Raw genomic sequence first — 14,599 nt, 5'->3', positions numbered from 1 at the left:
TAATGGAGATTCTTACTGTGTTCCCATTATTTAATATGTTTGCTTTTGGGTTTTTGTAGGTTCTCCTTAACAGAATAAATAGTTCCTTTGTGCTCCTGGTTTTCATGAATGGCTTTTTAATTTTATCAAATGCTTTTTATGTCACTGTCAAGAATATGTTATTTTTTTCTTTTTTTTTCTATTAATGTAATGATTTTTAATATTTTTTCTATTAATGTAATGAATTTTAAGCATTGATATTTGAATGTTAAATCATGATTACAATTGTGGAATGAACTGCTCCTGATGATATATCCTTTTGATATGTCAGTAAATTTTACTTGGAAACTTTTTAAAGGATTTTTCCTCATACGTTAATAATAAAGATAATTTATAATATTTCTTTTTTGTAATAACTTGAGGTCCTAGTATTCATACTATGCTGGTCACAGTAAATGAGCTGATAAGTACATTTATTTTTTATTTTCTAAAAGTATTTGTGTAAATTTTTTTTCTTTAAATGTTTATGAGAAGTTATCTGGGCCTTTCATAGATAAAGGAATATTCAGGTTTTCTGTTTTTTCTTGTGTCAGGTTTGTGTTTTCCAGTTTGTCCCTTTAATCTAAAATATCAAATTATTGGCATATAGTTGTTGATAACAGCCCTAGTTACATGTTTAATGTTTGTAGGATATGTACTGATGTTCTCCTTTTCTTTAATATTGACTTTTCTCAATTTTTTTCTTGATTTATTTTGCTTTAGGGATTTATCAGTTTTATTCATCTTTACAAAATGAATTGTCTTTTGGGCTACGTTGATGTTTCTTTTTAGTATATTTGTTTCCTGTTGAATTTAGTCTGCTCCTTATCATGTCTTGCCTTTCTGTTTTGCTTCTTTTCAAATTAACACTGTGATTATTACTATTCTTATTTATTTCTTGAGCTAGTTTAGATTATTAATTTTCAGACTTTCTTTTTAAAAATATGCATTTAAGGTTGTTTTTCTGGAAGTATAGCTTTAGCTGCACTGCACAGTTTTTGATATGCCATATCCTTATTATCACTCAATTCAAAATATTTTTTTTTTCTGTTCTGATATATACTTTTATCCATGGGTCATTAACAAGCATACCAAATTTCCAATCAGCTGGATGTTTTTTCAAATTACTTTTTATTGTTGATTTCTAGCCAGTTTCCATTGTAGTTACAGAACATAGATAAATGATTTTAGTCTTTTGAAATTTATTAAGACTTGCATTAAGACACAACTTGGTCTAATTTGGTAAATATTTTGGGTGCACATAAAAAGAATGTATTTTGTGGTTGTTGGATGCAGTATTTTATATATGTCAGTTTTATCAAGTTTACTGATTATATTGTTCAGAAATTCCATATCTTTCTTGCTTCTGTTACCTATTCTATCAGCTACTGAGAGAAGTGCATTAAAGTCTACATCTATGATTATGAATTCATCTGTTTCTCCTTTTAGCTTAGTCAATTTTTGCTTTATGTACTTTAAAGCTGTTAGTAGATGCATGTAAGTTTAGAATTGATTTGTTTTCCTGATGACTTGTTTTGTCAATATGAATTATTTCCAGAAATGACTCTTGCTTTAAAATCTACTTGTCTCTGGGGCGCCTGGGTGGCGCAGTCGGCTAAGCGTCCGACTTCAGCCAGGTCACGATCTCGCGGTCCGGGAGTTCGAGCCCCGCGTCAGGCTCTGGGCTGATGGCTCAGAGCCTGGAGCCTGTTTCCGATTCTGTGTCTCCCTCTCTCTCTTCCCCTCCCCCGTTCATGCTCTGTCTCTCTCTGTCCCAAAAATAAATAAACGTTGAAAAAAAATAAAAAAAAAAAAATATACTTGTCTCAGAGACACCTGGGTGACTTGGTTAAGCATCCAACTTCGGCTCAGGTCATGATCTCTTGGTTCAAGGGTTTAAGCCCCACATTGGGCTCTGTGCTGACAGCTCAGAGTCTGGAGCCTGATTCAGATTCTTCCTCTCTTTGTGCCCCTTCTCCACTCACACTCTGTCTCTCTCTCTCACTCAAAAATAAATAAACATTTTTTTTTTTAAGTGTACTTAGCCGATAGAACATTTCTCTGTACAGTAGAACTTTGGATTGCAAGTAACTTGTTCTGTGAGTGTTCCGCAAGATGAACAAGCATTTCCAATAAATTTTAACTTATAAATGAGCGATGTCTTGCAGTATGAGTAGTATGTGACACCAAATGTCACATAATCACAACTGAACCAATGGCTCTTGAAATTTGCTTTGATATTCAAGTGCTTTGGATTACACAAGCATGTTTCTGGAACAAATTATGCTCTCAAACCAAAGTTTTACTGTATATCTTTTTCTATAACTTTACTTTCAAATTCTGTTATATTTAAAATGCATATAATTACAGGGCGCCTGGGTGGTGCAGTCGGTTGAGCGTCCGACTTCAGCTCAGGTCATGATCTCACAGTTTGTGAGTTTGAGCCCCGCATCAGGCTCTGTGTTGACAGCTCAGAGCCTGGAGCCTACTTCGGATTCTGTGTCTCCCTCTCTCTCTACCCCTCCCCTGCTCATACTCTGTCTCTCTCTCTCAAAAATGAATAAACTTAAAAAAAAAATGCATATAATTTCATTTTTTTAAAAAAATTCAGTTTAACATCTCTTTTAATTAGAATGTTTAATATGTTTACATTTAATATAATTGCTGATATAATTGGATTTATATCTGTCATCTAGTTATTTTATTTTTTAATTTTTTAAACATTTATTTTTGAGAGACAGAGAATGAGCATGGGAGGAGCAGAGAGAGGGGGAGACACAGTACCTGAAGCAGGCTCCAGTTCTCTGAGCTGTCAGCACAGAGCCCGACGTGGGGCTTGAACTCACGAGTAGTGAGATCATGACCTGAGCCAAAGTCAGATGCTTAACCGACTGAGCCACCCAGGCACCCCTATTTTATTTTTTTTAAGTTTGCTTATTTCTTTTGAGAGAGACCAAGAGAGTGTGAGTGGGGCAGGAGCAGAGAGAGAATCCCAAGCAGGCTCTGTGCTGTCAGTGCAAAGCCAGATGTGGGGCTGGATCCTACAAACCATGAGATTACGATCTGAGCTAAAATCAAGAGTTGGACACTTAACCCACTGAGCCACCCAGGCAGCCCTAGTTATTTTCTACTTGAGCAACCTGTTTTATGTTCCCTTTTCTCTCCTTTCTTGATTTCTTTTGAAATAAAATATTTTTTGTTATTTACATTTGTTAACTATTAATTTGTTATCATCTACTGTTCCTTTATGATTACTCTAGTGATAGCAGCATTCATCCTTATATTGTTTTAACTCTCTAATACAAATTATTACTTTACCACTTTCTCAATAATGTTAGCACCTTAGAATGCTTAAGCTCCACATTTCTGTGTCCTACCTTTATGTAAATCTTATGTATTTTCATTTTCTATATATTTTAATCCCACAAATTGCTACTTTCATTTTTTTGTGTAGTCAAGATTCATTTAAATGATCTACATATTTAACTGTTCAATTTTTTCATATTGCTTCCTGCATTTTTTTAATTGCCCACTCACAACTTTTTCCTCCAGCTTTACTGAGATAAAATTTACAAATAAGCTTCTTTCATTTTGATATTTCCTTTTAAGATAATATTCCTTCTGCTGAAAGAAATTCTTTATTCTTTCTTTTAATGCAGTTCCTGGCAATGCATTCATTCAGCTTTTGTTTTTCTGGAAACTTTTTATTTCATCTTCATTTTTGAAGAGTATGTTTGCAATTTAAAAATATTAGGTTGGGAATCATTTTTAGTGATTTAAAGATGTTATTTTATTGTCTGTGGCTTCTGGCTTTTCTTTTGAAAAGGTAGCACCTTTTTTGCAAGTTGAAGAAAGACATTCCTTTTTTTTTATTTCTGAATTAACAGGGCTGTTTTTTAAATTTATTTTTAATTTAAATCCAAGTTGGTTAATATATAGTGTAATAATGATTTCAGAAATAGAATTTAGTGATTCATCACTTACATATAACACCCACTGCTCATCCCAACAAGTGTCTTCCTTAAAGCCCCTCACCCATTTAGCTCGTCTCCTAACCCAACACCCGCCAGTAACCCTCAGTTTGTTCTCTGTATTTAAGAGTCTCTTATGGTTTGTCTCCCTCTCTTTTTATACTATTTTTCTTCCCTTCCCTTATGTTCATCTGTTTTGTATTTAAAATTCCACATATAAGTGAAATCATATGATATTTGTCTCTCTGACTGGCTTACTTTGCTTAGCATAATACATTCTAGTTCCATCTATGTTGTTGCAAATGGCAAGATTTCATTTTTTTGAACCCCAAGTAATATTCCATTGTATATAAATATCACATCTTTTTTATCCATTGATCAGTAAATGGACATTTGGGCTCTTTCCATACTTTGGTTGTTGTCAATAGTGCTGCTATAAACATTGGGATGCACGTGCCCCTCTGAATCAACACTCCTGTATCCTTTGGATAAATACCTAGTAGTGCAATTGGTGCGTCATAGGGTCTATTTTTAATTTTTTGAGGAACCTCCATGCTGTTTTCCAGAGTGGCTGCACCAGTTTGCATTCCCACCAGCAGTGTTGTTGCCCAAGTTGTTAATCTTAGCCATTCCGACAGGTATGAGATGGTATCTCATTGTGGTTTTGATTTGTATTTCCCTGATGATGAATGATGTTGAGCATTTTTTCATGTGTCTATTAGCCGTCTGGAGGGAAAGACATTCCTTTTTATTCTGGTTTGCTCATTGTTTTTATAATGAATTTGTATTTTGTCAAAAAAATTTTTTTCTATCTGGAGAGAATCATGACTTTTCTCCTTTATATCTGGTTTCATCAATGTTTTTTCTCAGTTTTTCTTCCATTTCATATTTCATTGGTGTCTGCTCTTTATTATTTCCTTTATTTTACTTTTTAAAAATTGAGATATATTTTTCCTTTCTGTTAATGTGGTGACTTCAGTTTATTTTCATTAAACCAAATTTTTATGTCACAAATTCCACTTGGTCATGGTGTATTATTCTTCCTATATATTGATGGATATGATTTGCTAACATTTTCTTTAATTTTTTTATCTGTATTTATAAGGGATATTGGTCTATAAACTTCTTACTGTAATTTTGATGGGTTTTGATAAGAGTTGTGCTGGCTTTGTAAAATGAAGAAATATTCCCTCTTCATTTTTTGAGTTTGTAAAACTGGTATCTCTCCAGTAAGTGTTTGAAAGAATTAATAAGATAGGTAATTTGGATGTGAGTTTTTAATTAATTTATTTTTTGTTTAATTTTTTTTTTTAACGTTTTATTTATTTTTGAGACAGAGAGAGACAGAGCATGAACGGGGGAGGGGCAGAGAGAGAGGGAGACACAGAATCGGAAGCAGGCTCCAGGCTCTGAGCCATCAGGCCAGAGCCCGTCGCGGGGCTCGAACTCATGGACCACGAGATCGTGACCTGAGCTGAAGTCGGACGCTTAACCGACTGAGCCACCCAGGCGCCCCGAGTTTTTAATTTATTAATTTGATTTCTTAAATAAATATGGAGCTTTTCAGATTTTCTAGTTCTTTTAAGTCAATTTAGAAAATGTTTGTCTTTCCAGAAAATCATCCATTTTATCTAGGCAGTCAAGTTTTTTGTTATAAAGTTGTTTATAAAATGCCCTTATTATACTTTTTTTAAAACGTTTTTAACGTTTATTCATTTTGAGAGACAGAGCGTGAGTGGGGGAGGGGCAGAGAGAGAGGGAGACACAGAATCTGAAGCAGGCTCCACGCTCTGAACTGTTAGCACAGAGCCTGACACGGGGCTCGAATTCACAAACCAGGACATTGTGACCTGAGCCGAAGTCAGGTGCTTAACCAACTGAGCCACCCAGGTACCCCGCCCTTATTAAACTTTTAATTGTCTGTGAGGTCTGTAGTGAGGTTCTTTCTCTCATGCCCATTATTGGTAATTTGTATCTCTCTTTTTTTTTTTTTAATTTATCAAGCTAGCCATAGTGTTGTCAGTTTTATTGATCCCTTAAGGACCCAGCTTCTGATTTTTTAAATATTTCTTTTTAGTTTTTCTTCCATTTCATACTTCACTGGTGTCTGCCCCTTAATTATTTATTTATTTATTTATTTATTTATTTATTTATTTATTTATTTAAATGTATATTTATTTTTGGAGAGACAGAATCTGAGTGGGGGAGGGGCAGAGAGAGAGAGGGAGATACAGAATCCAAAGCAGGCTCCAGTCTCTGAGCTGTCAGCACAGAGCCCCAATGCAGGGCTCCAACTCACAGACCACAAGATCACGACCTGAGCTGAAGTTGGATGCTTAACTGACTGAGCCACCCTGGTGCCCCAAGTATCTGCTCTTTATTATTTCCTTTCTTCTACTTATTTTTTGAAATTGAGATATAGTTCACATAACAAAGTTTTCCATAAGTGGAAATACACCCTTTTAAAGTGTATAGTACAGTGGATTTGACTGATTGATTGATTGATTGGTTGATTGATTGATTTAGAGAGCAAGCACAGGGGAGAGACAGAATCTTAAGCCAGCTCCACACTCCACACAAAGTCTAACGTGGGGCTTGATCTCATGACTGGGAGATCGTAACCTGAGCCAAAATCAAGAGTTGGATGCTTAACCAACTGAGCCCCCAGGCGCCCCACAGGGGATTTTAATATATTCACAAAATTTGCAATCCTCACCACTGTGTAATTCCAGAATATTTTCAATACATCAGAAAGAAAGCCTGTATCCATCAACAGTCACTTCCCATTCTCCTCTTCTCCAGCCCCTGGCAACCACTAATCTGTTTTTTGTCTGTCTCTATGGATTTGCCTGTTTTGGACATTTCATATCAATGGAATCACACAATATGTGGCCTTTTGTGTCTGGCCTCCTTCACTTAGCATACTATTTTCAAGTTTCATCCATGTTGTAGCATGTATTAGTACTTCATTCATTTTTATGACAGAATAATTTTCAGTCGTTTGCATCTACCATATTTTGTTTACCCATTCGTCAGTTAATGAACATTTGTGCTGTTGTTACTTTTTGGCTATTATGAGCAATGGTACTATGACTATTCATACAAAAGTTTTTGTGTGGACATAGTTTTCAGCTTATGCCTACAAGTAGAATTGCTGAGTCCTATAATAACTGTATGTTTAACTTTTGGAGGAACCACCAAACTGTTTGCCAAAGCTGCTGCATTGTTTTACATTTCTATCAGCAAAGTATTAGGAACCCAATTTCTTTACATCCTCACCAACACTTGTTATTACCAGTCCTTTGATTACAGCCATTGTAGTGGGTATGAAGTGGTATTTCATTGTGGTTTTGATTTGGATTTCCCTAATGATTAATGATACTGAGAATATTTGCATAATGAGCATATTTTCATGATCATTTTATATCAGGATCATTCTGTCGGTTATCTTTTTCTCTTGAATTTGAATACTTTTTCCTGTTGCTTTATATTTTGAATAATATTGGATTGTATCCTGGATATTGTAAATCCTGTGTTGTAGAAAGTCTGGATTCAGGTGTTTTCCTCCAACAAGTTTGATGTTTTTATTTTAGGCAGTTACCTTGTCTGAACTCAAATTTATTATTTTCCTGTGAGGGGCAACATATGAAATCTCATTTCAGTTCGTTTATCCTTAGCGGGGTTGGTTGGAATCTTCTTCACATATTTGTGATTTATGGGTCAGCCAGAGATTGGGGGGGGGGGCAGTTTACACACAAAATTTGGCCTTCCCCTCTCTATCTCATCTGTTATTTCCCCCATCACACACATTTTGCAGCTGTCATAATTATCCCTAATTTTGACCTTGAATCAATAAGAATGTAGACTTCTAACTTTTTAAAAATGTGGCACTGGCTGAGGTTGTAAGCTCATCTTTTTTTAAGTGCTTTTTGTTTACTTTCCAGTTACTTCAGGTTGTTTTTAAAAATGTACATATTTTTAGGGGCGCCTGGGTGGCGCAGTCGGTTAAGCGTCTGACTTCAGCCAGGTCACGATCTCGCGGTCTGTGAGTTCGAGCCCCGCGTCGGGCTCTGGGCTGATGGCTCAGAGCCTGGAGCCTGTTTCCGATTCTGTGTCTCCCTCTCTCTCTGCCCCTCGCCCGTTCATGCTCTGTCTCTCTCTGTCCCAAAAATAAATAAACGTTGAAAAAAAAATTAAAAAAAAATGTACATATTTTTAAAATGTTTATTTTTGAGAGAGAGAAAGAGAGGGAGGGGCAAAGAGTGGAAGACAGAGAATCCCAAGCAGGATCTGAGCTGACAAGCCCAAATCACAGCTTAAACTCACCAACTGTGAGATCATGACCTGAGCCAAGATGAAGAGTCACACACTTAACTGGCTGAGCCACCCAGGCACCCCATTTTTTAAAAATATTTTATCCAGAATTTATAGTCATTATGTTTGATAGAGTTGACTTAAAAATAGCTATTCAGCCATTACCAGAAGCAGAACCTCTCTCCTCTCTGTTTATTTTTGTTGACTTGTTTTTTCAAGTGGCATAGAAATTACTTCCCAATGGCTATTTTATTTGTTGCTTTTAAATTTTTAACAAATATTTGTCAATATTTATTCTTATTATTGTCAATAATTTTTAAATATCTGTGATTTGTTTGGCATTCAAGGCAAAGTCTTTATTGTTGGAGGATATTAATCCTCATTCTTTGAACTCAAGGTCAGTTTATCAAATTATTTCTGTAGGTTACTGTCTTCCCTCCACCCCCAACTACATTTAACTAACTACTCTAGGAATATGGCTCTAGTTTACATGGATGCCTTTTGGAAACATAGCTAACTTTAGTTCACACATAACTTTACATATAATTGTACTTCTTTGAAACTAGAGAAAGAGTTTTGGGTATTCCATAAAATTAATTGTAAGAAAACAAATATTACATATGATTGAGTATTTGTAAGTATGTCTGAACTTTATTCATTTAATTAGTATTACCCTAAATGGCCAACCAGTGATTATATCCATTATTTCTTTTTGAGGCCGCTGGGGCTCTGGGAGTAAGAAGCATTCCTGTTCTATACTATTAGAAACTATTTCTTTCCTACCTATAGTTGTCTTCATTGAACACAGAGAGATACCAGAGTGGGTTTATGGTTGGATCTTAAATAAATAGAATATAAAAAAGAACTATCCATGTAATTTTCTAAATAATGTTTATAAAATACAAAATTCTTCATTCATTTCCACTTGCCTTTAGGGTTCCATTAACTTCAAATGATGATGATGATGATGATGATAAAGAGAAAATACAATATGATGACAATATTATAGCAAAGACATCACCTGATATTCCGTTTTCAGTATCAACAAGACAATCTTTATCAAGTCAGTATAACTTGGAATTGTTATTTCTTAAAGAAAATAATCATCATATGTGTGGTTTAGATGATTCAGACATATTTCTTCTATTGCTATGCTTCCCAAAGATGAATATCAGTATTAATTTTGAATATCAGTATTAAAAAGTTACATTCATCGGATTTTTTTTCTTGAGGCCCAAGGTGTATATGCAGTTAATAAGTTGGACCCTCTTATGTTATAGATATGCTAACTTCTACCATTTAAAACTGCTGGTGAAAAATTTAATTTTTAAGGAAACATGCTGACAAATGTCAGATCCACAGTGGCCTAATACTGTTATTCTGCAAGCAATATTTAGAAATGAATCATCCTGAAGAGCTTTTCTTGGTATCTTATTAGCTTATGAATTGAAAGATACCATATATTTATTTAGTTTCATCTCTCCTTTTCATAGACAATAAAACTGGAGGTCTAGATAGATTTAGTGACTTTTTCAAGATCATAGTCAAAACAAAAACTTGGGCCTGGAAAATGGTTGAGCCAGAGAAAATGATGACACTTATGTTTTATTTATGTGGTTATTTCTAAAATAATAATCCTTCAGTGGAGTCTGGCTTATGTATTTGTCATAGAGTTACAGATTGGATTATAGAACCATAGGTATATTTCATTTAGAACTTAGAATTGTTTTTCCTTTATAAAAATTGATGTGTGTGTGTGTGTGTGTATATATATATATATATATACATATATACATATATGCATATATATACATATATATACATATTTATGTGTATATATATATACACATACATATGTATGTGTATATATATATATACACATAAATTTTCACATAAATATTTATATAAATATTAGCTGCCTGTTGATAGCCTTTTGATAGTAATCCTTATCAGAGTTATCACTTTTATTTGGGTTCATTTGCTGGCCTCCTCCCATTTTAGAAATACATGCTAATGGCTCTGTTATCAGCTATATTCCCCAGTACTGTTGGGGCCAAGATAGAGTGAATTCTAAGTATATATTTTCCATAGATACAAATATAATGACTTGTGAATACTCTGATCATTTCTACTTTATTTTCATTAGTGTAGATTCTTTATAGTATCTGAACAGAACATATTGTCAGAAATCCTCTCTGTGAAACAGTTTGATATTTAATCTAATTTGTTTAAAATAACAAATTCCTTGCCATTACTTATTTCTGAATTTTCTTTCCTCTTATTTTATAGAAAATCATTTCCACTCAGACCAAAGTTCCAAGAATTCTCTAATGAGTGAGATTAGAAATGCCCAGTCAATCAGCCACAGAAAGGAGAAACCATCTCCTAGTAATATAACTGAAAGGAAAAAACGTGTATCATCTTGGGAATCAAATAATCCTTCTACTGACAGTCTTCATGTGATGGATTTAGGTCAACAACAGATTTCAAGTCGAGAATTTAATTGGCATGAGATAAATGATTGTACTAATGAAACAAATATCAAAATGCAGAGAAACATACAGTGCCTTCCTGACTCATCTGAGTCTACAAGTGAACCAGCTGCAGAGTACATGAATCCATTTCAGGGTAGTGATGACTATCAATTGCAGAAAACTGTATATGATGCTGACATGGATTTAACTGCTGGTGAAGTAAGCAAAATTGTTACAGTTTCAACAGGCGCTAAAAATAGAAGTGATAAAAAATCAAATGATTGTGAAATAAAAACTTTCAGAAAAGTGAAAGATTCAAGTTCTGAAAAAAAGAGAGAAAGATCTAAGAGACAATTTAAAAATAGTTCAGATATTGATATTGAGGAAAAGATTGAAACTGGACCAGAAGAAAAATCAGTTGTCGTGGATGGCAAAGGGAATTCAGAAGATCCAAATTTTATTTTCAGTGCTGAGCAGCTGACTCAGTTGAACATACTGAAGGAAGTAACCCTTCATAATGGCTTTGATCAAGATGACAGAGAAAGTATACAGCATAATAAAAAAAAGAAGAGAATACATGTAACAAATGAACAAGAGGAAACCAACTCTTTCTCCCAAAGTTCAGATAAATTCCAGCAGGAGAGTAAATTTGATATGGGTCAGAGTTCTGTAGCTTATCATAAAAGTAAAGCTTCTAGACAGACATTTGTGATTCATAAGTTAGAAAAAGGTAACTTATTCCCAAACCAAAAAAATAATGAAACCACTTCTGAAAACCTAGAAGTCACAAGTGAATTTCAAACAGCCGATCTTTCCACCAAAGATAATGGAAGTTTATGTGATTATAAGACCCAGAATATGTCGTATTTGAAAAAGCATGTCACTGATAAGCAACCTACTCAGCAACATCAATCAAAAATAAATGAGAAGCTTAGGCAGAAAGTAAATCGGAGGACAGAAATAATTTCTGAATCAAACCAAGTATATGGGGATAGTGGTAAAGATGTGTATGGCCCAGAAAAAGGTAACTTTTCCTTCCAAACCCAAGAGGATAAAGAAACCATGTCTGGAAACCTAGAAGTTTCAGATGAGTTTCAAAAACCTGCTGTTTCCACCATTGATAATGGAAACCTGTATGATTGTGAGATACAAAATGTGTTGGATATGCAAAAGCAGATCACTAATGTGTACCCTGTTCAGCAAAATGAATCAAAAGTTAATAAGAATCTCAGGCAGAAAGTAAATCGGAAGACAGAAATAATTTCTGAAATGAATCATTTAGATAATGGCAAAAATGTGTATTGCCCAGAAAAGGGTAATTCTTTCTTCCTAACCCAGAAAGATAAAGAAATCATCCCTGAAAATCTAAAAGACCCAAGTGAGTTCCAAACACCTGCCCTTTCTACCAAAGATAGTAGAAAACTATACGATTATGAGACTCAAAATGTTCTAGGAGTGAAAAAGCATATCCATGATATGCAACCTACTTGTCAAAATGAATCAAAAATAGATAAGAAGCTTAGGCAAAAGGTGTGTCGGAAGACAGAAATAATTTCTGAAATCAACCAAGTATATGAGAATAATGACAAAGACATACATGACCCAGAAAAAGATAACTTACTTTCTCTAACCCAAAAGGAAAAAGAAACCATCCCTGAAAACCCAGAAGACTTAAATGAATTTCAGATAGCTGATCCTTCCACTGAAGGTAATAGGAACCTATGTCATGAGACTCAAAACATTTTGGGGGTGAAAAAACATGTTACTACCGATATGCCACTTGCAAAGCAAAATGAATCAAAAATAAATAAGAGGCTCAGACAGAAAGTAAATCGGAAGACAGAAATAATTTTAGAAATGAACCGAGTAAATGAGTTAAAAAAAAAAGGCGTGCATGACCCAGAAGAAGGTAACTTCTTTTCCCTATCCCAAACAGATAAAGAAACTATTTATGAAAACCTAGAAGTCACAAGTGAATTACAAACAGCTTATCTTTCCACACAAAATAATGGAAATTTGTATGATTATGAGACACAGAATGTGTTGGATTTGAAAAAGCATGTCACTGATATGCGACCTGCTCAACAGAATGAATCAAAAATAAATAAGAAACTTAGGCAGAAAGTAAATCAGAAGACAGAAATAATTTCTGAAAGGTGCCCCATATATGGGGATAATGATAAAGATGTGCATGATCAAGAAAGCTATATAAATGGTCTGGATTTTCAAGTAAATAAATCTAAACAAATACTTGAATGCCAAGGTATTATCAGTGGGTACTCTATGGAAATTGATAGCCATGAAAAGGAAAACTGTGATCAAATTTCAAATCTTTACAAACTAGTTAAAAAGCATGGGAAAGAATCTTCAGGAAAGACAACGATTTTGGCCAAAGGTAAAAAATCTATTTTGCAGTTAGCAGATTCTTTACAGACATCTGTCTCAGAATCAGGTTTAAAATCTATTACTAATGAAGCAGATTCTGATCCTGGTAAGCAGGAGAATCCAAAGGAAAGAACTACAACTCTGAATGAAAAAAAGAAAAACATTCCCTTTGTGGAAGTGATAAAAGAAGGAGAGTGCCAGGTTAGAAAAGTTAACAAAACGGCATCTAAATCAAAGAAAAGGAAGATCTTCATCTATCCTTCTTCAGATAACCATGAAGTAATGCAGGTAATATCTGACACTGATCGGGGAATATCAGTTGAATCTGAACAGGCTAATGAGGAAAAAATTTTGGAAAATGAGAAAGTTGTCAAAATGAAGCCAGACTTTTACACAAAGGCATTTGAATCTTTGTCTCAGGTATATTCACCTAACATACAAGATTCTTCCTTTAACAGTGTTCCTGGGGATTCAGTACCTCTAAGTATTTCTTCTAGTAAAAATCTGGTAATAAAAGAAAGTTTTGCCCTGGAGAGCTCACCAATCTTTCAAGTAACAGATGATGTACATGAGAAGATGAAAGGGATGAAATTCAAAGTCAACCAGAGAACACAAAAATCAGAAATAGGTAGGTCAAAAGCTGAAGTGATCAAGTTTTAAAAGTGTATTTTCTTTTTTCATTTAACCAGTAAAGTATGTCCTGATATTTTTATGGAGTTTAAAATAATATTTAACTGTGTAGCTGATCTATAGAAACAATATACAGTATTTGTTTTGTGTGTGTGACTTATTTCACTTAGCATAATGCCTTCAAGATCCTTCTTTATTTTTATTTTTTTTTTGGTATTGTTTCAGATGGTAGGATTTCCTCATTTTTTATGGGTGAAAAATATTCATAGCGTGTATATATATGTTCTATGCAAATAGAATATATATGTTCTATATATTTGTGTGTGTGTGTGTGTGTATGTGTGTATGCACACACATACATGCACACACCCAACTTCTTTATCCATTCATCCATCAATGGACATATCTTGGCTATTGTAAATAATGCCTCTATGAACATGGGGGTGCAGATATCTTCTCAAGTTTGAGAACACCAGGATTTTGGTGTATAAAGCTATTCCAGGTAGAAGGAATATTGAAGCAAATGAAGTGCAAAAGTTTGAGTTGCAGGCCATTATAGAGGACTGGTGAGTCATCTTTCATCTCTATATTCCTCGTGGTGCCTTTCACAGAGTAAACAATCGATAACAAATGTTGAATGAATGTGTAGTAATTTGTATGATTCTGTGAATCAAGACTTGTGACTTGTGAAAAATTTTTATCAGCCTATATGTGGCTTCAGGATAAAATATAGTTTGATACTTTGTTTAAAATATTAAATCTCTTTTCCTCTCATTGTTGGAAAAAACACCTGATTTATAAATAATT

General features: G+C 34.2%; 2 protein-coding genes across 4 annotated transcripts in view; one reads left to right on the top strand and one right to left on the bottom strand.

The window, feature by feature from the left end:
- The window catches only part of SGO2 (shugoshin 2), a 48,165-nt gene that overhangs the window by 22,902 nt on the left and 10,664 nt on the right, over positions 1 to 14,599 (top strand). For all 3 annotated transcript variants that reach the window (XM_047083929.1, XM_047083932.1, XM_047083931.1), the window contains exons 6-7: positions 9,239 to 9,366; positions 10,593 to 13,790. In XM_047083929.1, coding sequence (XP_046939885.1) covers positions 9,239 to 9,366; positions 10,593 to 13,790 — 3,326 coding nt within the window. The remainder of the gene's footprint in view (positions 1 to 9,238; positions 9,367 to 10,592; positions 13,791 to 14,599) is intronic.
- KCTD18 (potassium channel tetramerization domain containing 18) overlaps positions 1 to 14,599 on the bottom strand; it is an 86,727-nt gene that overhangs the window by 68,140 nt on the left and 3,988 nt on the right. The window lies entirely within an intron of this gene.

Source organism: Lynx rufus, unplaced genomic scaffold, assembly GCF_022079265.1.
Source record: "Lynx rufus isolate CCGP_SWC_20201006 ecotype Redwood Valley unplaced genomic scaffold, mLynRuf1.p SCAF_2, whole genome shotgun sequence".
Lineage (NCBI taxonomy): Eukaryota > Metazoa > Chordata > Mammalia > Carnivora > Felidae > Lynx > Lynx rufus.
Note: the sequence above shows the minus strand (reverse complement) of the source record. Positions and strands in the feature narration are given on the sequence as shown.